The sequence below is a fragment of the Erithacus rubecula genome, assembly GCF_903797595.1.
Source record: "Erithacus rubecula genome assembly, chromosome: 2".
NCBI classification, from domain to species: domain Eukaryota; kingdom Metazoa; phylum Chordata; class Aves; order Passeriformes; family Muscicapidae; genus Erithacus; species Erithacus rubecula.
Genome location: NC_136685.1, coordinates 27801404 through 27826812, shown reverse-complemented (window position 1 = coordinate 27826812; position 25409 = coordinate 27801404). Strand labels below are relative to the sequence as shown.

The 25409-nt window shown below is 35.9% G+C and overlaps 1 protein-coding gene across 1 annotated transcript in view; it reads right to left on the bottom strand.

The window, feature by feature from the left end:
* The window catches only part of COL19A1 (collagen type XIX alpha 1 chain), a 170923-nt gene that overhangs the window by 4747 nt on the left and 140767 nt on the right, over nt 1–25409 (bottom strand). Inside the window, exons 31-48 of the mRNA XM_079332225.1 lie at nt 24057–24098; nt 22949–23002; nt 22175–22228; nt 19208–19261; nt 18230–18283; nt 16137–16181; nt 15486–15536; nt 15357–15401; nt 14494–14520; nt 13527–13580; nt 11644–11688; nt 9521–9565; nt 9350–9412; nt 7801–7836; nt 7613–7657; nt 5096–5266; nt 4113–4179; nt 2208–2363 (exon numbers count right to left, since the gene is read on the bottom strand). Of these exons, the coding sequence (XP_079188351.1) occupies nt 2208–2363; nt 4113–4179; nt 5096–5266; nt 7613–7657; nt 7801–7836; nt 9350–9412; nt 9521–9565; nt 11644–11688; nt 13527–13580; nt 14494–14520; nt 15357–15401; nt 15486–15536; nt 16137–16181; nt 18230–18283; nt 19208–19261; nt 22175–22228; nt 22949–23002; nt 24057–24098 (1108 nt within the window). The remainder of the gene's footprint in view (nt 1–2207; nt 2364–4112; nt 4180–5095; nt 5267–7612; nt 7658–7800; nt 7837–9349; nt 9413–9520; nt 9566–11643; nt 11689–13526; nt 13581–14493; nt 14521–15356; nt 15402–15485; nt 15537–16136; nt 16182–18229; nt 18284–19207; nt 19262–22174; nt 22229–22948; nt 23003–24056; nt 24099–25409) is intronic.

The following is a 25409-nucleotide window of genomic DNA, read 5'->3' as shown; positions in this document are numbered from 1 at the left end:
ATTCTTTAAATACACTTTTTGAAAACTATGCCTACACTTCTAGAAGTTAGTATCTCTATTATTTGTTTCTGGGGCTAACCCTCTACCTATTAGTTTGCTGTGCAGAAGGATATCCTGTTGGGATCTGGCTAAATCATTCCTGACAAGTTTCTAGGGGAAAAGCACCACACTCAAGCTGTATGGAGGGACCCCTGTGAATCCACAAATGAAATAAAACACCTCTCCAGACACACGGTAGCAGCTGCCTTTCCAGCTGGCTGGCTCTAGCATGCTCTGCATGCAGCATCACAAACAGGACATATTCACAGAGGTCCTGTTAATTGCCTGCTGAAAGCATCTACTCCTCACTGCCTGTGTGGGACAAGTGACTCACTCTACCAGCTCAGACACATATTACTGCACACAGCAAATCCCTGGAGTGGGCAATCTGAGCTACACCCAAGTGAGAAATATAACAAGAAGTGTCTATCAGTCAATACCAAGTCTGTATTAGGACTTGTGCACACAGCATGCTACCTTAAAGGGCTCAGCCACACATGCACATAATGTGCTTCACCAAGAAGTCTTGTTTGCTATGTATTTTATGGCTGAAGACAAGCTGGAATATAAAAGGATACTTTTCAATCTGCTCAGAGATTTGTGTTTCATTTTACTCTTGGCACAAAGCAGTAACATGCACAGGCACAACTGAGGAAGTATGAAGGGTATGTGTTAAGTGTGCTTCTCTTACAGGATGGTGTCCTATTAGCAGTATAAAAAAGAGGCAAGGTAAACTTTTAGTTTTCATTCCTTGGAAATGTCATTTTGTATTTCTTTTTACGTATCAGGGAACTAAAGACTTCTCACTTGGCTTACCTTTTACTAGTCAAATACAAGTATTGAGCATATTGGTAAAACGAATGGAAATCCTGTGTACCTGGGACACTAATTTACTTAAGTACAAGGTATGGAAAAGCAGTTTTGTTTGTTTTTTTTCAAGTACAGCTATCATCTTTTAGTCTAGCTGGAAATGAAACCTGGTGCAACGTTTCACTTCCCAGAAGCATTTAAGACTATCCAGTACATACATCATCATTGGACAATCTGGCACTGACATTGAAGGTGACTATTTGCAGTGATCTGAATGTTTAGGTAATGATGAAGTCAGTGTTGTAAGACTCTAAGCCTTTTATTGTTTTCCTTGATCCTTTATTCTTGTTCTTCTCATTCTGAGCTCATCACATTTTTCAAGCTTCTGTCAGGGGTTTGCGCTTATCAGTGTTAGTTAGTCCTTATTCTTCTGATAGCTTTAGGATCCACACATCTTCAGCTTTGCTGGCATGTTCTTCATTCCAGTCTGACTTGCTCTGACTCCAGAGCAGACCAAACTAACAAAAGATAATAAAGAACTACCTACAGATAAACTGCAAATTACATGTTACCCACCCACAAAATATTATTCATCTATAAATTCTTTTTTCCTTCCAGTCTGCTCTCCTCTTCTTTTTAATCTCTGAAAGGCTGACTCTACAGTAGACCACAGCTACAATGAACCTGTAATCCTCAAAGCTGATTTTGCAGTAAAAGACAGTTCACAGAAACAAGAGTCCTATACTGTTCAAGTGCATTGCAATACACAAATTACTGTTTGGGGTATAGTGAAAAACTGATTACTCTGATTTTTTTTTTTAATGACAGTATGTTCCTTCACTGCAAGAAGAATTCATTTAGTAATACTTCAATTTTCACTTCTTGCTAAAGAAGAATATTTTTCTTCATTTTTTCCTGCCCTGTATTTTCTCAGGATCAAAGCTGAGAGCAGTCAGACTAGGAGATCAAATTTTCATTCTTAAATAAGATGGTCTCTCAATATGAAGCTGAATCTAAATAGCAAAGAGTGTTGGCACTGGTTTTTTTTTTTTTTTTTGCTTATTCAAGTATTTTGTAGGAAAAAAACAACTGCTACAGTAGTTCTGTCAGATTTAAATATCTGTCAATAATTATAACTGATTAGAATAAAATGCACTGATTAGGAGTTTTTAATCAGTAAAATCCACACATTTACTATGGGTTAATATTTAGATGTGGTCTGGAAAAACATAAGTACATAAGTTTAAAAGTTAATCATTAGAAAGCTAGATAGGTAATCCTGGCTTATTTAATAAACATTAGCAAGAGTATAAGGATTTCAAGGTACAACTAAAATGAAAATTTTTTGCAATTCCTACCTTGAATTCCACGTTCTCCTGGTGGTCCTGGCAAACCATCCTTTCCTGGTGGCCCTGGTGACCCATCTTTTCCTGGGGGCCCTGGTTTCCCATGAGCTTGGGAGGCAAGCATTGCAGCAGGCAGCTTCAGCTGGGATACAAATTGAGCCATCCTTTCTTCATTAATCAAAGACACAAGAAAAAGTCAGTAAGAAATCTGCTAGCAAAAGAGGGGAAAAAATCCCAAAGCCCCAGCTAAAGTTTCTGTGAATAGGGTGTTTAACTCTTCTTAATGCCAAGGTATTAAATGCTGCAATTAGCACAGACCTTCAGTTCCAACTCGGATTCATGTCTGAGTCTTTACCCTTTGAAAAAGCCAGAATGTATTTGTATTAAAGTTTCTATCACTACATTCTATTACTAATATTTCCAATATTTCAAATGACTTCTGACTCCTGTTCATGGAACTACTTAAAACACATAGACAGAATAATTAGTACTTAACACAGGGATGGATGGCTACCTTATATGTTTGTAACTCATATTAAGGTGCAAAATTGAGATTAAATACTGCAAGCAGTCCTTGGAATGTGCTGGAACCCTGAAAACAGTTATAAAATCCTGTAAGTGCTCAGCAAAGAGTATTAATTGCAGATATTTCAAAATAGAAATGTTCATGCTGCTGGGATAAAGTGCCCTTGATAATATTTTAGTGTTCCTTAGAGGTAGATATAATAGGTATTAACCTTGACTGTCATACCAGATTAGATCTCTAAATATTCCACAGTTTAGCAAGTGTTTACTATGGTGGAGTTTTCAGATTTATGAAAAAAAATATTACAGAAGAGTAGGCAGCAAACAAAAAAGGAGGAAGGTGATAGAAAGTAAGCAAAATGAAACAATGCCAAAACTGGAAGATCTGTGGGAACATTAGTGAGGTGTAGAGAATAAAATAGCTATAAAGACAAAATTCCTTTACTCCCTGTAGGCAGGGAACCTTCTAGTGCTTTCTTTTTGTGAATAGACTAAATATTTGTTGCCATTCTATCTGAATGAGAAAAGGAGGTGACTTCACTCAACGAACTGCTCTTGAAATCCATAGTAGGTTGAACTCTGAGGGGTAGCACCTTGGGGAAAAGTGATATCACACTTAGTCCTGTTGTAAAGTGAAAAACTGCCTGAACAGGTTAAGAAGTCTCAAGCTTTATATAATTTATTTTATTCATATAAGATGTTTTTTATTTCACATATATTAATGATAGAATAACAAAGTGTATTTTCAGAAACCTTTGTGAGTCACAACTTTCCTACCATGACTAAAGGAATGCTGGGGAAGAAAAGTATTTTCAGAGTAAGGACTCATCTAAGAAATCTTACATAATACAAAAGGCCTTGGCTGAATCTGCTACTTGCCTAAAACTGTGCCAGAAGATGGTGGTCTGACAGGGAGCTCTGCAACTCAGCAGGGATATTTGCTGAGAAAACTGAACAGCAATCTAGACTTATGTGACTGAAAGCTGACAAGCCTTTCTCTTAGACAGTCAGCCACTAATTGGGCAAAATAATTAGGAAATAATTAGGTATATCTGTTGTCTCTGCTTTAGTAACACTTCAGTATCTTAGTAGTATGCTGTAGATAAACAGTATCTGCAGTAATATATGATTCATATATGTATCTACAATGACACCTACTTATGTTTGTTATTATGATTTGGGGCAGACTACCCTTCAGGGATAATCTTCTACATTAGGAATACTCTGTTTAAGATATTCTAAATTCTCATTTTTTGAACAGAATAATGTAAAGTAGATTTGCTAAACACAGCTACAGCACCAAGGTAGCTGCTTAGTCCAATATAAGTTAGATGACATGTAAAGAAATTTAGAGCAGAATTTCAGTTTTATTTGTATACTTCCTTTTCTTACCTTCAAACACCTTAAGAACCTCTTGTTTGATGTATTTCTTTATTTCTTCAAGTGAAATTGCATCAGCCTAATGAGGAAAAAGAAAGGTGATATGTATCAGAAGGAATGTACATAGGACTTCATGATGCTGCAAAAATAAGAAATGTTCAAGTTATCATTACAAAGATAAACTTTCACCAACAGATAAGTATTTTAATATATTTGTGCTATTTATTTTACTTTAAAAGCCACTTTATTGCAAACACATTATGATATTGTAAAGACACTAATGGCATGAAGTAGGAGAAGCCCTACCAGCTGCCAAGATGAGCAGGATGTGATGAGTATGGGAGTTAACTTGCACAAGACACTAAGGATGCCCTGTGACAACACTCTGCTTTACATCTGCATTGCATCTGCCAACTTCTCACCTGCCCTGGGGACTGCTTGCTCTGATGCACTGCTGACCAGAACAGAACCACAGCACCAGTAACTTCACTGGGAAAGTGTTTTAGAGCTTTACCTTACTTGATGGAGGCTAAAAAGAGCCCATAACATGGATGCATGTGCCTGTGTGCTCATACAGAAAATCAAGATATCTACAACTGACAAGAAGCATTTAATTGTCTTTTAAAATGCTGATTCCTCTCCTATTGAGAATCAATTTTGGCTGCCTTATTTTCTTTCCCACTTGCAAAGCCTCAGACTTTAGCTCTTAATCTTATGGAAAAAATGAAAATTAACTGTACTGAGTAGCCATAGTGATATGCAGGAACTAGAGAAATAAATAATTAAAATTAAAAAAAATAATTAAAAATAACTGCCTGATCATGTGAGTATACTTTTTTCCACCTGAAATTATTTCCCACTGAAATTATCTGAGAGAAACCCTTAGTTTTTCTAATACTGTGCTATTCCTCAGTTGAATTTCCACTGCTCACCCCATGCTACCTTCATAACTGTCTGAATTCACAAGCAATCCCAACAAACTTATATTTACTTACTGGAAACCCTGGGGGTCCTGGTGAACCTGGGGGACCTTGATGACCTGGTGATCCTGGATAGCCTCTGTCTCCTGGAGGGCCAACAGGACCCACATCCCCCTTTTCTCCGGATGGGCCAGGTTTCCCTCGTTCACCCTGTGGACCTCTGTCTCCTGGAATACCCTGATCTCCCTGTGTAAAATAAAAGGAGAAAGAAAACCATGATTCATAGTGGAACAAACCTGAAAAGTCATTTGAGAAAATTCTTGCCTGTTCAGAAACAGACTGAGTCATGCAGGGAAGATGATTTTATAGGCTGAACCATGTCTCTGAAAATACATTTTGTTTTCTTGCACTTTTGATGTTGAAGACAAATACAAAAAGAATAATTTGACTCTGTAACCTAATTTTCAAGGACAGAACTTGAGTATAAAAAGCTTTTAGCCCTTATACGAAGATCTAGAAATGTCAATTATGACCTAGGTCTAATTTAGTTGCTCAAATTCACACAGGTAAAAGACACCAGGATGTTTCCTATAATTTTCCTTAGAAGCCTACTATTTTATGTCTTAATTTACATAAAATTATAGTTAATCCAAGTTATTTCTAGTACCCAAAGGGAGCCTAGGAAGAAGCTGGAGAGGAAATTTTAACAAGGATATGTAGTAACAGTACAAATGCTTCAGACTGAGAGTGGGTTTAGATGAGATATTAGGAAGAAATTCTTTGCTGGGAGGATGGTGAGGCACTGGAACAGGTTGTCCAGAGAAGCTTTGGATATTCCAGCCCTGGAAATATATTAAGGCCAGGCTGAATGGAGCTTAGAGCAACCTGGTCTGATAAAAGGCCCAGGGCAGCATGGTTGGAACTTGTTGATCTTTAAAGGTACCTTGCAGCCCAAGCCTTACTATGGTTCTGTGATTTGTAAGTCCTCAGGTCTATAACCCTGCAGAGTAGGTATAGACAGCTCTTCTACCAGGGACAAAGAAAAGCAGATTTCTCTAGAATCATGGTGCTATGGCAGTGTGAAGCTGATCCTTCTAAACAATCCACGTTTTACAGGCTGCCAATGTGTAGGAGACAAATCAAATACTACAGCAACTTTTCAAACAAGCTTTTTTAAACTGCCTCCAGTGTTTTCTTTGTGTTTTGAAAAAGGTCCTTGTAAAAATTCATAAACTGGGTCATATATTCCTCCAGATTCCTCTTTAAACTCTCCACTATAAATTGTACAAAATTCAGGACATTTGTATTTTGTGATCTCTGCCTAAGGTGCTGCTTTATTCAGCCATTCTCCTTTCTAGCATTCTCCTCTCTCTTGTATTTTATCTTGTACCAAATTCTGTGCAGAAGAATCTGTTGTTATTTCTGTGTTTCTACCAGCTCTACTCCAGCAGGTTCACAATCTGTGATCAAGGTATGCAGATAACAGCAAAAAATGAGCAAGCCACTAGCACCTGTATTTGTTGAAATCACTAGAAAACTGGTTGGTATAAAACATGTTTTCAACTAGTTTGTCCCTGAGTTTATGAAGTTTAATCACTCAAAGGATATGTAAAACTATTTCAGCCCAGGTGGTTTATTCCTTCTTAAAATGGATTCTCTGAGGACATTCTTATATTAGACAAGAAAACATCAGGAGTTTTTTTCTGTCCTTCCAATTTTGGTGCTTCTCTTTTCTGTAACTGCAACAGCTGGTCTCAAACTGAAGGAGCATGCTGTACAGCAGTGATAATAATGGCTACAAGAAAAACCTTGATTTTATTTTCTGTAATCATTGCAATCTCTCTCACACAGATGCAGTGTGCCTGTGTCCTTAAAGGCAAAGCTAGAACATTGCAAACAGTTAATTTTTAAAGGGATAATTGTAGTAATTGTTAAACCCTTATGTCTCTTCAGTGTCATAAAGCAGATTCCTTTTCCAGATTAAACAGGGAGGTTCTTCTCTGAGTCATCAAATAAATGTGGTAGCCATTTGGTTAAGACATAAGGACTTTAGCAATGTTATAAGACCATCTTTCATACATATGTATATATATAACCTCATCTCTCACCTTCCATAATCATTCCTACCCCCCAATGACCTTGTTACCATGACCAGAATTGTCTGAAGAGTTTGGGAAGCAGTCAGGTATTGCACTGGCATTCCTGCTGCCTAATTGTGACAAGATTCTTTTATATAAAACATTATTTGTGTTCCTACAGAAGAAGACAACAGGGCAAGTTCACAGCTTTTGTAAAGTCTGACAACAGCACAACTGGATTATCTGCTTTCCAATTCTCAGCCTATTGATCAATTTACACTGTCCAGGCCAACTGTGTTAGAAAGTCTATAAAATGTGTTTTTCCTCTAAACTCAGAAGCCAAATCAACTCTAATTCTTTGAAGTGGTGTCTAGGACTAAACCTCTTAGATGTCTTAGGTGACTCGTTGAAGTTCACAGAGAATTGATTTCTTGATTTTCCCTACAAAATAGGTGCTGATGAGGTGTTTATAAGCCCAGTTAAAAGATAAGTATTTATCATAATAGGGACTTACACGTTCTCCTTTGGGTCCTCTATCTCCTGGTCTCCCCACAGCACCCTGAAAACGTTTTTTGAAGAAAGATAAACTTATCAGTTAAAGGCTTTGTTGTGGTTCATGTGTTAGCAGAACAGAAAGCAGCTGCCTAGGATTAACAGCTGTGTTTTCTGTGAGGAATAAAATACAAAAGCATGTTTTCTTACCGGAGGACCTGGCAATCCATCTTTTCCATTGATCCCCTAGAAAAAAAATTAATAAGTTTATGTGTTATAAAAATATAATAATATATATATACACATATATATGTTATAAAAATAAAAAATATATAAAATATAAAGCTCAGTGTTTAGTGCTGTATCAATAAATGCACTGAAGCTACAAGAGCAGCAGTTTATGTGACTACAATATACAAAGAGCATCAAGATGTGCACCAAATCTAATGATCATCTAACTTCAAATGACAAATTATAGAAAATTTTGCAAATGTGGAATATTTGTGAACATATCCATGTAATTTTCAGTCCCAAATAGTCATAATACAACCATGAGAGAGATATTCTAGATACTAGTCATGGCACTTCTGCTATTACAGAGATTATGCCTTACTATTACATGTCCAGACACATTCTTTGGTCCTTAGGATTTGTAGCATGGCACAGTTTTGTTCTCCTGGGTTAAAGCTATTTCATTCCCCAAAAAGGGTGGCTGCATTCACAGCACCTGCTGGAAACTGTTCCAGGCTCACACATCATCTTCCAGACTGGAATGTGGCATGATCTCAGAGTCCTAGCTGTTATGGGCCAAAATAATGTCAGAGATTATATTAACAATTATACAATGCCAGATAATTGCAGGATAAATGCTCTGGCAGTGTTTAATTTAGTAGGATATTTATGGATCTGCACATGTAGCAAAGTCACAGCTGTTCCACTGAGTGAGAAAGGATGATTTGTATGAGCAGAGACATCAGGAATATTTCTTTTTCCTCATATACTTCAAAGTGGAATTTTGCCCAGATTTGGCACCTTGGGCTAATTTGCTGCTGTAGCTACAGAAATTGTCTCTACTTTCAAGGCAGAGGTGTAATGTGGAGATGTGCTGACAAGCTGCAAAGGTCTGCTGCTCATGCTCATCCCCAAAACACCAAGGTTCAGGGGAGCTAATGAGTCCTGCACTACCCTTGTTGAACCCCTTCTAGAATATAAACTAGGTTTTTTAAACCAGCTCAGGCAGTGCTGACTGCACTGCTGTCACACTTTTATTACATAAAGGGAGGAGATCAGACATCTCCTAAGTGAACATTAAATGCCTCAGCTGCTGTGTTGCATCACCTGTATACAGAAGAGTCTCAAAGTTTATTCAGTCATGAATCACATGCTTTTCTATCTAAACTGAAACTGAGAACCTTCTTGGCCACCCCATCCTTTACTGACTGTGTTGAGTGTCTGGGTTCATATTACCCCCTGGAAAAAGTAAAAGAGGAAACTTTATGTCAACAAGATCCAAGTGACCTTCATATGACCTTTAAAGGCAACATTTCAGTAACTTAATTAACTATTTAAACATCACAATACCAAGAATTCTTTTTTGGATGGTTAATATTGAGCAGTGCAGCTCTGTGTGTTCTTCATGTTACCTACTCTAACTCAAAGCAAGATGTAATGTCCTTTCTTGTGTAACTTCTAATAAACTAAACCCCATCTTTTTGTAACACTATATATAACAATGTATGCTCAGTATAACATTGCTTACTGGTTTTCCTTGGGGCCCCTCTGGACCTGGGAAGCCTATATCTCCTATAGGTCCTCTTTCACCCTGAGAAAGAAGAAAACACACATATGAATCTGCATGAAAAATCTTGCATTAGGGGTCTGAAGTATTTGTTTGCTGTTGTAAGAACTCAGAACTTAAATCTGTACTTACAGGTTCTCCTGGCAGCCCTGGGGACCCAGGGGATCCTGGCTTTCCCTGAAAAAAGAGGATATTACAGATTCAAATTATTAGGAAGCCAAATAATCTTTTTCTCTATATCAAAAATAAGAGAGTATATATACATGAGAGAAATATTCATGCTATTGTTCATTAATGCTTTAAGAGAGGAAAAAGAAATATTTTATCAGATTTTTGTCATATTACTCACTTGGTTTTGTTTACCCTTCCTGAATACTGAGATGCTTTTAAGAAATTTTCTTTTACAATACCATGATTTCTACCTTGAGAAGTCATAATCAGATCAAAGTTTTTAAGATATGTACAGTCAAGATTTTTTCCCTTCAGGTAATTACTAATTATTTTCTGTTTTTTTTTCTTTTTTGTATGTGACTTTACTGTTGACTTAACTCCTTTTGCAAATTTTATTCATGATCTTTTTTCGCCACTTTTATTGTCATTTTATGTTCAGCCTGCCAGAATACACAACCCTTTCTTATGACATCATTTAAATGCTGATTTTAAGTGCCTCTTTTTTGTAGGATGCCCTTCTTTTAACAACCTGAAGCTACATTTCCTAAAAGTATCCTTAGACCAGATCTTCAGGTGACCTGTACAAGTGAGAGATCAAACCACCAACTGCAGGGACAGCTCTGGGAAGAGCAGGGCTGAGGGTTTCTGTTGAAACAGGTTTTGGTGGCAATGCTTGCAGGATCTCAGTCCAAGCTTCCCTGGCAGTCTCAGCAATCTCAGCAAAATGCCAAAGCAAAAATAAGAGGTTTATATTCCTAGATGGGCAAAAGGGCCCACTATTCAATCTAGGGAATAATGACAGGTAAGGAAGACAAATTATTTTCCAGCAAGATATATGGATATGTCTCAAACTCCTCCTAGACTACTGAAAAAAAATAGTCTCACATGTCGACTATTTTGTTGATTAAAACTCTTTAGCATAAAATGCAAATAATTTATTTCAGGGGGAAATATTTTATTTCAGTGGATTTTATCAGAACTAAATATAGTCAACAGAATGCAACTCCATCAGTGAAGAAGGGACCTCATTTAATATTTAATATCCAATTTGAATAGAGAACATTAAATAACTTGGGACACATCCAGTGGGAAATTCATGGAAAATGCACAACTGTGATCATTCACACTAGCTACAGCATTAACAGTGTAAAATCTGTTTCAGAACAACAAACTTTGAAATTCTTACATCAGCTATAAACTCAGAGAAACACTTTTCCCCTTAAATGTGCAATTCTTTTAGGAAAACTCAATGAAATTAGGCTATTTAAGATTATGTTCTCTCTTGGAACTCACAGTAAATAGACTAAATCAGTGGCTAATGGAAATGAGAGTGTGTAGACACATAGTTCTCTTTATTTCATGAAAAGCATATTTATAATTTAAACAGCTCCTGAATGTATTGGTGGCTGCCAAAATTTAATAATAAATCTATTTGCATATAAATAACTCCATATTGCCTACTGAAATATGGATAAACTTTTTTATTAAACTGTGAATGCAATCTTATATCTTCATTTCCTTTAGGAAATACAAACGAATAATTATAATTTCAATTTATTATTAGTTACTTCTACTTTCACCTACAACAAAGTTCCTCTATGACTTTCAGGAACTTCTCTGAATACCACATGTAAATAGCTGACAAAGCACTTCCCTAAAGCAAATGTTTGATCGACTTGATATGCAGATCTTTGTGGGTTGCAATAACTAATGTTCATGATTTTTCTTTGTGACAGAAAGATGCTCAGAAATTCGTGCATGCCTGGGAACACAAAAAACATCTTTATCTGTATTAAACAGAGGCAATGAGAAGAATCTCACATTTCTTAACTAAGCATATGCAGCTTCAAATTCCAGCTTTATAATGTATTCACCCCACTGGCTCTTGTCATTTTAATAACAATATGAACCCTTGCTACTATTTAAACTCTAATTGCTTTAGGGAAAACTCAATCTTCATACATCCATATAAAGCATAAGCCAAGCACTGGCACTCCACATTGACTGAGATTAAGCTCAGCACCTTGCTTGACCTGTTTTTTCAGCTTCTGAAAACCTGAGTTTTCATTAGAGAATACACATACCGGTGTCCCTGACAGTCCTGGTGCACCAGCTGGTCCACGGTCACCCTGAAGAAAAGATAAATCTGTGTTTAAACTACAGCAACCAAAGCAGAAGTCTTTTGGTGGATTCCCATTAAAACCCAAGGAAGTGAACAGAAAATGAGTACAAGACCCAGGCTAAATGCTAATATTTATCTGTGCCACTGGCTCATGATACAGACTTGAGCAAGTAACCCAAATCCTTTGTTTAGGTTCTCTCATAATATTTCCCTTGGACTCTGTGTGAGGCCTCCCTTGAAAAGGGATAGAAAGCCCCTGACTTACCTGTAGTTCTCCAAATAATTATAATTTGTGGCCATGACAAAATTTACATTTTCATATCAACATCCCCATATTTAAGATGCACCTTCCAAAGAAGTTTTTGCTTTCCTGTTACCCAGTCATCCATTTACTACAAGCCAATGTCCTCTGCTTGTGCCATGGCCTTCCTTATAGCACACATCTGTGCTTTAAGCTAGGATAGTGCTGGTTTTTTTGGCTGGAACTGGTGAGTTACAGGCACAAATTCATCTTTCTTAGCAGGACTGTAATCCAAAGCAGACAGATAGAGCTCAACAAGTGGTAAAACTATCCAGAGGTATTTATCCACTGCTGACGTGTTGGTCTGCAACTCTATGCTCTGTTACTGTAATGTTGGTTAAAAATGAAAGAAAAAAATCAGGCTCCTCATTTCTAAATTTATGTCAGAAAACCCCTGGCACTGTTGAAGCCATACTTACAGGAGAATGTTTTTCTGAGATGGCATTCTGTTACACAGAGGAGCATCATGGCTATAAATTAAAATCCAGCATACACTATACTGTTGGGACTAGCAGGCTCTGAGATTCTGTTCATTTATTTGTACCACAAATGCGAAATTTTATCCAAATTTAGTTAAGGAAATTATATTTTTATTTTGGGAGAGGGCCAAACACTCACCCAGCTGGTTTATATGATCTGATCCATTGCTTATTCCCTTTATTTAATTCCTGTCCCCACTTTGTCTCAGTTAGACCTGTAATGTCTCCTGTGTTTGTTCATTTTGAAATCAGACTAGTATTTAATTGCTTGTAAATTGTAGAATTCCAGAGCAAGAACCATCTCATGTAATTTAAGCATCTAGTATAGATACCTTAGATCTTGTCACTGACTGAACAAGTAGGAGGAATGCATGGTGATATTGAGAAGAAAACTTATAATTTACATTTCTTTGTGATGAAAAATAAGTTTCAGTATAGTACTATTGCATGAAGTCATTTAATAGCATAATTCAAAAAGCTGAAAAACATTCCATTTGCAAAACAATTTACTCTTTTTTTCTTCCTAAATTAGAAGATATGAGGAAAATCAAACTGGTTTGGCTGACTGAAAACATAATTACAGATTTTTTTTTTTGTTTCTCTGCTAAAGGTTTTGTATTTTGCTCTATTTAGAAATGAATACCAAAATCTTGACTTTTTTAGCCTTTTATGAAAAGCTTTTCTTTAAATTCCTAATCAGTCTCCACAATCAGAAAGCAAAAGGCTGAGAACAAGACAGAGGGACAGTAAATGTAAGATGATCTTCAAGAAAGAACAAGAACCACACATAGGAAAATATAAAAGTATAGTAGTATTCTACCAAGAATATTACAAGACCTCCTAAACACAATTTTCCATTTCCAGAAAATGAAATTTTAAGTTCAGTGAGTATATTATTTACACCCACACTAAAGCAAAAAAAGGAAAATATAAATAAGTATGCTAAGATTTTTCTCACAGAAACACTAACTTACACACAAAAATAATAAAACAAACAAGGGCTCAGAAATAATTTTGTTGCAGACAGTGGCCACTAAGAAATCATGCTTTCTTTTTAAGTCTTACCTTTTCCCCTGGGAGTCCTTCCAGTCCTGGTAATCCCATCGGTCCAGGGTCTCCCTTTTTTTTTATTTTTTTTTTTTTTTTTAATGAAAAGATTGCATACATTAGAATTTCTTTACTCAACATGGGAAATGTTGAACAGCAAGCAACAGCACATTATTTGAGATTACCAAAACAGCTGACCAGTTATCAGGTAAATAGATTTTGTTATGCCTCTTTTTACTGATTTGCAAATTAAGCTTTTCCCAGAGGCTCTGTGTGAGTATTTGGCTCAGTGGTTTTATGTTGATAAAGGATGTAACACAGAATTGCAGTGCTCTTGCCAGCCAAGGTCACCTCTGAAGCACAGCCCTGGGGTGTGAGCACCCCCTGTCAACCAGAGAACCAAGCTCCAAGCAATTCTGTGCTCTCTTCCCTAAACAAAGGTTACTCTGCAGCAAGGCACACACAGGCTGGATCCCTGGGTAGGTCCTCACATTTTGAAAGAAAACTGTAAACATGCCCCACTGGAGAAATCAGCTTAACATGTAGAGTGGGGAGATCCTTATAATTCTTTTTTGAAAGAAAATTGATAATTTACCATGGACATTTAACCTGCAGACAACAATTCCCGTAATTCAGCAATTCTCAGTTAAATCAAAAGCCATGGGAAATGGGTTTCCTGTAGTTTCTGACAGATACCAATTTTCCCACCTAAACTCTGGTACTTGGTGCTTTCTGAGTAGAAAGTACTTGCTGGTACAGAAAGATGTATTTAGCTTCCAGGCATTATGGTGAAACAATAAAAAAAAGGCTTGTGAATTTTTTTGGAGACAAATGATTAAACTGTTTTGGAAAACTGCCTTACAACTCCATGTTTTGCTGTCACTGCTGAGAGGTTTTGCTTTGGGTTTCTTATTATCCTTCAGAAGTACAATGTGCCAAACTACTTGGGGAATTCTCAGTCAAAAACAATAAAATACATACATACCACTGTTCCAGGATCCCCTTTTGGACCCTGCAAAAAAATCCAAACAAACCAAGCCACATTTAAAGAAGATAAGTTACATGATAAGTTTTTTTAATTACTGCATTCTGAGTCTACTTTACTAATGCAATGCATTTAGAGTCATTATTAATTCCAGCTCTCTCAGCTCATTAATTTAGTACAAAATCTTAGCAATGTTTTGGGTTTTGTCTTGCTGTTCCAGAATACAGAGAAAATAGCTTTGTTGCTAGGTGCCAGTCCATAACTGTGGTTATCAAAGAGACAATCATCTCAAAGAAGAACTTGCCTATGCTGCTAAAAAGGAGAAGAATGTAAATAAATGCATAGAATCTTTAGTTCCATAGGACCAAAGCAACAGTGTCCATTTGCAAGGGGCTGCAACTGCAGTGTGAAAGACACCATCTCTGTATTATTTCCAGAATATAATTCTTAGTTTTACATATTTTCATGTACTGTAGCTACACGTAGTGAACCAGTGAGAGAACTCAGATCAGAATTCATGAGCTTCTCATTGCTGGCACCAAATTTTATCCATTACAAAACTATGGCTCCACAAACTATAGGTACAAAATTACATGTTTTTAGTATAAGAATATTTCCATGAAAGAGTCCAATACCAAATTATGTACCATTTTGGCAGCCTTTACTTGCTAGGATGAAATGATTTAATCAAAATAAACCACTCTCCAAAATGGGCTAAAATGCTTGGGAAATGTAAAATCACATACCAATTATACCCTGATTTTTTTTAATCTTTCACAAATAAAATCAAATTCCATGCAGCTCACCCTCCTCTGTTTCTATGTCAATTAGCTACTAGAAATCAGATTTTCTGTAGCACTTACCGGAGGTCCTGGTGGACCTGGAGAACTGGCAACACTCACACCTCCCTGTAACAGCAAGGTTAAAAGTTGAGTTGGGCTAAAACTGGGTGGGGATTGAAAAAAAAGGCAATTAACATTAAAGAGAAATACCTGCAGTTTATATAAGCTGCTCATTCCATTTCTTTCATTGTAAGGCATGCCCTTTAAAGCATAAAAACCAAGTTAAGTGTCACTTATGAATTATAAAGGCAGAACTATTGCCCTGTTCAAGTCCTGTAGTTCAGCAAAGCTGTGGTATCCTTTTTGTTCTCAATTTGTCAAGGATTCCAGAAGAACATAACATCTTGGGACTTTAAAAAAAAATTATAAACCAAGAAACCTGTAAATCAGTGTAAAAAAAATTTTGATTTTTATTATTATAATTCCCTAGAATAAATTTTGTGTTAGACACTATTCCACTTAATTTAGAGTCCAGTGATCTCCACAGACTTTTCCTAGGTTGCCTGGGTTCTCTGATCTCAGCTATCTAAGCTGTCATTTTTACTCTAATAATATTGGATACCAAGGTTAACTATTCTGAGCAGGTTTCTTAGAGGTTTTTAGTGATCTGAACTTACTCAGTGATGAATTGAGAGGGGAAAAAAAAAGGGATATGAAACCCTTTTGAAAAAAGACACTGTTACCTTCCTGCAATATTAATTTTTATTAGATCAACACTCCGTTCTTTATATTCCATTACATTTTTACCCACAAGTATATTGTTCCTAATATAAATTGAAGTTATAAAACAAAATGTCTCACCGGAGGCCCAGGTGGTCCAGGTTTCCCAGGAGAACCTTCACTACCCTGGTACAGCAAGAGATTGATACAACTCATTTTCTGTAACTGGCCACATCTATTCCACACTCAAGCTATGATGGCCATAATGACAATAAACAAGAGATACAGTCAATAAGAGCAGATAATACCAAGAATAAATCCTCCTGAAATGTTCCTGCTTTAGCTTTAGGGAAGACACGAATCATTACTTTGTACTAGTTTTTATTTTGTTAGTTACTTGTTGCTTTTATGTGTGGTAACATCCTTGCAGCAAAATAACAGTGGTAAACTGGATTGGAAAACATATCATATGTACCAGGAGGGAGAGGAAGAAGAAAAAAAAAGAGTTTTTAATATGGATTTCTAAGGAACTGGCAGATAAAAGTTCACATTCATTTTATGCTTTATATATTACTTTGCAAAAGCAAGTCCTCAGTTGCTCATTCATATGTAAATAGAGCTACAGATTCAGAAATTCAGTTTACTTAGAGACATAATGAATATAAATTAAGATTTTTTAAAGAATCTTCCTTATTAAGAGATACAATCATTTTTTTTTTGTTTGTTTTTTACTGTAAAATATTCGTCTCTTGTTACCTGTATTTCTGGCCTGTTCTGCTGTTGTGTACTGAATTGACTGTATTACAAAAGGCATAGCTAAGATTTTTCCCCAGCAGAATCATGAGGTCTGTGAATAGTAGAGCTGCAAAGTTTTCAGCATAAAATTTTCAAAACAATCTTTTCAAAATCTCATCACAACAATTCAGACAAACACACTGTATAATTTGGAAGAAGTCTGTCTGAATTTTTCACTGGCTTTGTTGGATCTTATTAAATGTGAGACACTTAAGTCACAAATTTAAAATTACTAAAGTGGCAAAAATCAAGCTAAGTGCTCAATGCCAATAATTAGCTCAGCAGAAAAATACAATTCTCACCAAACATTTATACTAGGATAATTTCCAAATGGCCCTGCTAATTGTTAGAAACTGTCAGCCTCTCAAGAGTGGTTTGAAGAGTTTCATGGGAAATTAAAATCCTATTATTTTAGAAAGCACATTATGTGATCAATCCTTGAGTGTGTCCCAGATGAATGATGGAGGAGAAATTTACTGGAGCTTTATTTCAGTTCACTTCATTACTCTTCAACCATCTGACTTTTGCACTTTTAGAATTATGAGACATGAGTTGGGCAGGGGATTCTCATTCCCACCTGTGTATGAATTGTGACCAAGGAACTATCAAAGACTTGTGTTTTGCATTCAGTTAGATAAAAAGGACATAAGTGGAGTAAATTTTTGTTACTGCCATCTGCAAGGAGAGAACTCTCAAATTACTTGCTGAAATAATTTTAGAGCTCTACAAAATCTTACTCAATCTACAAAAGCTTACTCATACCCAAGTTTTGTAGGGAGTTAGGATCCCACATGTGGATGTGGCAGTGCTATGGCTGAAAAATTCCAGAGTACTAATAAAACAAAAGCTGTAATATACACAAAATGTAGAACTTGTTCCAGAAAGTATTTTGCAACAAAGTTTGTTTCTGCTGTATTGCACTGATCTGAGGTACCCAATAAATTAATTTGACCTCTTAGTTTTAATGGATAATATCAAGTTTCTGATAAAACGCATACAATTTTGAAAAAAAAAAAACAGTGCTAAGAGAGTGTAAATTAAGTATAAAGGAAGCTTATCTATTTTTTCAGAATAACTAACACCCAATAACTTTCAGTGCTTGTGCAATTACTTTTGAGTATAATATTGGCAAAGAATGAGAAGCACAGAAAGCAGTTGCTAGTCATATTCTATATCAGAAACATATTTTCACTTTCCTAAACCTTATATGATGTGTTATGCTGAAAGAAAATTCTGTGCAACTTCAATACACCACAAGGACTGTACTTCAAAATACAAGCCCATATGCAGAGAACTGCTTAGGGAAAGTACTTGTAGTGAAACACAAATAAAAATTTGAAATGTGTGCCATATTCCTTTTACACTCTTGCACCACAAAACAGTGTAATGGGACAGCAAAGCCTTCACAGACCTTCATCAAGAATAAAAATAGGGAATACCTTTTCTCCTTTTGCTCCAGCTGGACCAGGATGTCCAGGTCTTCCTGTGACTCCCTGCACAACACAGAATTGTTTATATAAGTTAGGAAAAAAAGAAACACAGTATTTTTACAGTCTAATTAAGTTTTTAGAACATGTTTTTTGGAGGTAGTTTAAACCTAATTATACTTCTCCTTCAGGTTTAAATATTTCTCTTCTCTTTGATACAACAGATGTGTCCTCCTGATAAATCCTTTGAAGGGGAAAACTTGTGTTCACCATTGCATTTTCACCTTGGCAAACTAAATGTGATGACCCAAACTGGCACATCTTGACACAGCTGAGAATCATGTTTTACTTCTAATTATCAATTTATGTATCCCACATTCAACTACTTAAATGTGGTCCAATTTTTGAAAGAAGTATAAGTAATGTAATGAAACCTAGGAATGAATGATGATCATATTAAGTAATGTGATTACATCCCATGTGTAGAAAAGAATATTTGAAAAAAATTCAAAGAGGACCTTTCTCAGTAATATCAACAATTTTTATGATATATTTCAGTGTCTTTAAATATTGTCAGCTTCTTATTCTTTGGTTTTGAATTGTGAAACCAAGTAATTACTTTGTTTTGGCAGGTTTTTTTTTTCCCAGAATGACTAGCTGGAATTATTTTTAGATTTTATTACTAACATGACTCTAACTTGGGTAAAAATACATAATTCACTGCAACTTTCCACATCATAAATCATGTAACCTCACAGATTCTCTAGTAATGTCAAAACTTCAAATCTATTTAAGTCCCATAAACATTGAGTCCAGACAATTATGGTATTTTCAGTACCATTAACACCAGTATAGTTTACTTTACTAGAGCCAGAATGGGTAAGATTTTACTATTACTCTCCTAAAAGATAAAAGAAAGGGCTGGAAACTAGGCAGTGATAGCAACCCCTACAGAAATAAATCAGGTCACAGGTGATACCACACACTTACAGATGGGCCACTGGGTCCTGGTATACCTGGCAGTCCAGGGGCACCTTGAAGGCCCTGGAAATTAAAAGAGCACATGTCTAGTTCCTCTCCCACTTATACTTCAAAAATACTTATATTTAGCATGTCCAGCAGTACTATACCTGTATTACAGTGCATTTTCCTCTAAAATGTAGGCATTATTTTTACTAATGGCTAAAAAATAACCACCCCACCAGGTGGGGAAGAGAACCAGGTTATCATTGAACCAGAAAAGAGGCAACTTTTGCTTGAGTGATAAACACCAGTTGTCCTTCAGCCTTTTACATTTTTGGCCTGTATTTTGTAAATACTTTTGTCTAGTTGCATAGATAAAAACAGATGTCAAGCCTTTCCTTAGAGATTAATTTTATATTTTCTTTTATTAAAAGGCTTATTTTTCAGGCTCAGTATTACCTGATGCTATCTAAATGAAATGATACTTTCTGCCTTATTTTTGATTTGACTTTTTAGTAATTGAACATGACATTTTACAGAGTATTTAATGATCTACTTTCCTGCTTGTCTGAAAATCAATGGATTCTAGCATCCACTTACTAAACATACAGCTGTGCAACTCACTACAGTGGATAGAGGTGGGATATGTCACTCTGCCATGCCAGGCTCAGGTGCAATTTAAGACACCTAAAAGCTATGTACTAATGAGAGCTAACACTCTTGGTTCTCCCTATAATCCACAAAGAGAAATAGATTCTTCCAAGCAGTGATTAATTTCATCTGTCCATCCTCTGACAAGAAAAATCCCCTCAGAAAAGGAATATTTTTCATTTGAAATGCAGTGTTTAAGAAGGAATGGCTAACGAGGCAGCCTAGAAAGCCACAGAGGTCAGGAACCCTGAAAAACTTCAGAGAGGGAGGGAAAAACTTCAGAGAGAAATATAGAGCAAAAATGTAGAGATGGAGAGACATTGATTTTCCTTTCTTGCTCCTACACACAGAGGACATCGATCCACCTCTGCAGCTTTTCAGAGTGGCAAGGTAACTGCTAATGTGCTGTCTGCTCCTTCTGAACTCCTTCACTCTGATTAAAAATTAATATGACACCAAAGAATATTTTCTGTAATTCTTATTACTGATATTAAAAAATCACTCCCCTGAAAACAAAAAGTGCTTTAAAAATGAGGATAAGTTCAACAAAGATTAAAGGGTGATTGAAAAGCATATAGAAGTTAATGAGCATATTTCAAAGGGCTTCAGGTGGGCTTCTCTATCCTTCTTCTCATTTCTTCCCATTTCAACAAAATAATAAAAATAAAAATTTTAAAATTTGGAAAAGAAGTTACTTTCAAAATATTTTCATACACATTTCTGAAAAAGATTTACTTGCACTCTCATCATGTCATAATCAAAATCTGCTGCAAAACATTGAAAATATCAGAGCTAAGGCAGCTCACCAGGTAAATAGGCAGCTCAAATGGTGAAGAAACATATGAAAAACTAATTTATTAACACAGCATTAATGAAAAATGTACAGTAAATTTTCTCTAGATTCCTTTAAAAATATGCCATTCATAAACTTTTTGTTACCTTATTACCTTTTTAATTCCCTACAGTATCTTATATATGTCTCAGCTGTTTAACAGTATTTGAATTGTCAAAACTGTTTTGCTAATGCCTCATCCTCCTAGGGCTGACTGGCAGAAGTATCCTACATGGCACACAAAGTATATGTTACTTTCCCATTTATTTTTTATTAAAGTATTGAATGAAATTTGCTTATAGCTGCCCCATTCTTTTAGGAAACATGCTCTGAATTCCACCTGCTTCTATAAGGAGCAAAGGTTTAATGAGCTCTATATATCATGTAAAACCAAAGAAAAAAATAAACATGATACTTTAGGCTGACAACATGCTAAATTCTGGGGCAAAATAATAGCAGGAGCTGTATATCTTTTCCACATATAGCTACTTACTTTTGTAAGCCAAGGATCCTGATGAGCACAGTTTTTTTTGAAAGCCATTCTCTCATTCTACTACTCTAAAAATTCTTAAGATATCATGGTCTTGGTGCTGAAGAAATGTGAAATGCTTATAAAGAATTGCAACCTCCCCAGTCAATAAATTCTAAACTCCTTTTGTATTTTCCAGGTGCAGGGTCTTGTAACCAGCACTATTAATTTAAGATAGTAGTATGCGTTTAATCCCAGTTAAGTATTTTGGTGTTTCAAAGTCTTCACCATGCACTTTTTAATGGGCTACTTATTTTGACTCCTCAGTTGGCTAAGGTCACTAAGAAAGGCCACTAAGAAATCAGTTTATTCATCCATATTACCTTCCCCCCCCCCCCCTCCCCCGATATTGCTCTTGAAATGTTAACTGCAAATACTCCAATTCAAAATTAAAGCTATAGCAGCTATTTTGGATTTGGCACCACAAGTAATTTGGCTTTTTTTCCTTCCCCATAAAGACATAAAACAACTCAAAGAATATAATATAGGATGCAAAATATTGCAAATATTTTAAATCCAGTCTATTCAAATATTTTTTAGTTTCCACTTAATAGCATCTGCTGCTATTACTGTTCCCATCAGATTATTTGCTTAATGGAGAGTTTTCAAAAGTGAATTCTAAAGGGGAACCAACAAAATGAAAGGAAATATTTTATAGACATGGAGTATTTTCTGAAAATAATTGACATTATTTGGCATTTATTGCTCTATCCTATATCCTTTAAAATTAGCATGCAAATGTATGTGAAACTTTAAAATATACAAATGAACAAAAATTCACAGACAAAAATCAAATAGATGTTATTTAATTGAATAATAACATTCAATCCTGTTGAAAAATAAGAACCAAGGGCTATTTATAGCACTGCATTTCTATCTCAGCAGTTTTAAAGAACTAAATAACTTTCTATGCATTTCATTTTCAGTACAGGTCTTTCTTCAGGTTCAAATAATGTTACCACTGTAGAAATGAAGTTTTTACCTCATCACCCTTTTCTCCTGCAAGCCCAGGAAATCCACGTTCACCTTTGCTTCCCTATGAAAACATAACATTCAAACAAATATTTTCTATTAGAGAAGAATGAATTTCATGCTCTGTAGGGCATTTTATGACCCATATTTAATATATGCTAGCATGATGCCCTTGCAGCTATAGTGACTAAAACACAAAGCAAAGGCTCAAAACTATCTGAAAGCTTTCAAATATGCCTCCCAGCAACGTGAAAGGAAATGAGAGGTTTGTACCTAGGAGGCAAAATACTCAAAAGACTTTAAGATGGAGATATTAACACCAAAGAACTTGCTGAAATGGAGAAAGTTCACTACCATGGAATTAGACTCAGTGATAGGAGATATCTATATGTCAAACCAGGCTTTTTATCTGATTCCAGTGAAACAGAATTTTGATTGATGTCAGCAAAATTTCAAGTCCCAGGGAATATAATGTGTTGCTCCCATGGGAACAGGGTGCACAGGCACAGAGTGTTCCAGCTGTGTTGCACACTTAAGGGAGACATGGGAGGTTTTGCCAGGCTGGCTGGGCCTGGGACTCAACTCAGGCTATTTTACTCTCTCAGCCTAGAGAAAAGGCAAACTGAAAGAGGCCTGAAACATAAAAATCATTTGAACCTTTAGGCTGCTCAATGCCACAGGGATATGGATCAGACAAAAAAGTCATGTATTGCAGAGGTAAGAATCTGGCCTTTTGCTTTTAACAAGAAACAAAGCAATGAAAAGTACACTCTTCAAAACTTACTTTTGGTCCTTCTCTACCAGGAATGCCTGGAGGACCTCTTGTGCCAGGATCACCCTGAGAGAAGACAGAAAACAAGAACAAATAAATATTTTTAATACATAGATCAGATCCATGCACACTTCTATGCACACTTCCTCCTTCCTGCCTTTCTGACCAGTCCTTCATTTTACCCCAAAGCCTTCTCTTCAATTCTTGCTCTTTTCTAAACCAAGTACTTGGTTCAGAGAGACCTCCTTTTTTTCCTCCCCATCTCTCACACTCTCCACTCAAATCGTGGTAACACATTTTTGGCTTTTTTGGATTGTCCCAGACACATCTGCGTTTAAGTTTGAGCACTTCCTTTTAAGGATTAATTAGAGATGAAGACTACTTGTTACTCTCTTTAGCTTCAAATTTGTGATTATTTAAAAGTAAATGACCTCTGCATAGCTGAGAGAAGCATTTCTCAGCTAAATTGCAGTCATGCAGAAGTGCTAACTGCAAAACACTGAGAAATGAAGAATGAAGCATAAAGAGCCAGCAAGAGAGAGAGCTTTAACAAGAGCATGTGCAGCAGAAAGACAGTACAATTACAAACAGAAAGAAAGACCTAAAATAAATCAGACTTGGAAATGAGAAAGTCAATAAACCCTAAGTACCTGTATTAATAAAGGACAGTAGAAATGATGTGTGCTCTTCATATTGAAATACTCCAGAGCACAATTTTCATTTTGGAATATTGCAGAACACTCCAAATTTCAATATTTTTCAAAATAATATCTTAGAAATTCTAGACTATTTTTCCCATTTGGTATATTACTGAAATTAATGCTTCCAAGTAAAGTGGAAAACAGGGTATATTTGTAGCAATTCATACTGAGGGCTGGGTGTGCTGAATAGGCACTTGCTGGCTATTACCTCACATGCTGTTCAATCACTATTTTCCTAAATTTCTATAAAATGCAGTTCTTGAGTATTTTTTAAAAGAAAACAAAAATCAACAAAAATCACAATGCTATTTTAGGCTAGCCCTGTAAGTCAGAACTGAACCTATATAATCAAGTGCATATGTTTGTTTAAAAAGCAAGTTTATAGCAAAAAAAAGACATTTAATCTCTGAAAAATTTACCTTCAGTATAGCACCCATGTCTCCCACAAGTGGAAGTGCAACCTGAAATTAAAAAGCATCCCCAATTAATGTTTTACAAAAGGCTACTAATTCTGAGGTGTTTTCATGGCTTCTAAACATTATATTGTTACACATAGAGTTGATTATATATCTCTTGGTTGAAGCTACTTTTTAATGAAAACTCAAAAGAAAAAAGATATTTTCAGATATAGTTAAATATCACAATCTATCCAACCTATCAGTTGTAATTCTTCACTAGAAATTCAACGGAACTTCTCAAACCATAACAACTGCATAACTCCTGAACATACTAATATTGTTTTTGTAACACATCAGCAACAACTTAATGTAACTGGAATGTCTTGTATTCTCATCTGATTCTATTCAATTGTTTTCCTCCTCCTTTTTCCCAGGCTTTGACTCTACAGTCAACTGTAGCACAAATTCTGGGGATGCCAAAACTAACTTCAGTAAATTAGCTCATACAGGGAAAATAATCTAACTGCAGCAACATGAGCAACATAGGTAATATTTTTTCTTGTCTTTAAACATTAATAATTACTGTGTAACTCCTTGGTGCCACTGTTGTATTGTTACCAATACTAAAGCTGGCCCATTTAAAAATCAGTCAGTGGATCTATATTTTACTGAAGCACATCTCAGATTTCCAAGACCTGCCATGAAACTTATATTTAAAGACTCCCTGTAAAAAACACATTGCCTGGTTATCATCAGCTTCATTTACAAACAGTCTCTCCAATTACTAATTCTCATTTCTTCTGCCAATTGCTAAATCTAAAATCAACCTGGCAAGACTATAAAATTAAACATATTCAAAATAAGGTAACTGGTTTTGTTCAGCCTGTTTCAATTCTTTCCATTTTGAAGAAGAAAAATAAAACATAGGCACCATTTTAAAAGCATATTTGAAAAACTGCCAGTTAATAACAATGGGTGTCAAAGATCAGCTCAAGAGATGCACTGCTGAATATAATTAACATGAAATATTATCAGTGGTACATCATCTATAGGGTGGCATAACCCCCTTTGAAAGAATGCTGAGGTGTTTCTTAGGGTGAGACAACAATACCTAGCACAACTTAAGGACACAGTTATGTAAAGAGTGAATCCATCCTCTGCACAGAGGTAAACTGTACATACATAGGATCAGCTGCTCTTATAAACTTGTGACAAGACTTGAAAATAAAAAACAACTTAGTCTGCCTAGTGGAAAAATATCATAAGGAGAAGGGTGAAAAGTCAGGCTATTACCATGTCACCTCTTGGTCTTCCTGCTGGATTTCCCCAGTCTCTCCTCTTTTCTAAGGTTCTTATTTTAGCTGCTCTATCAGT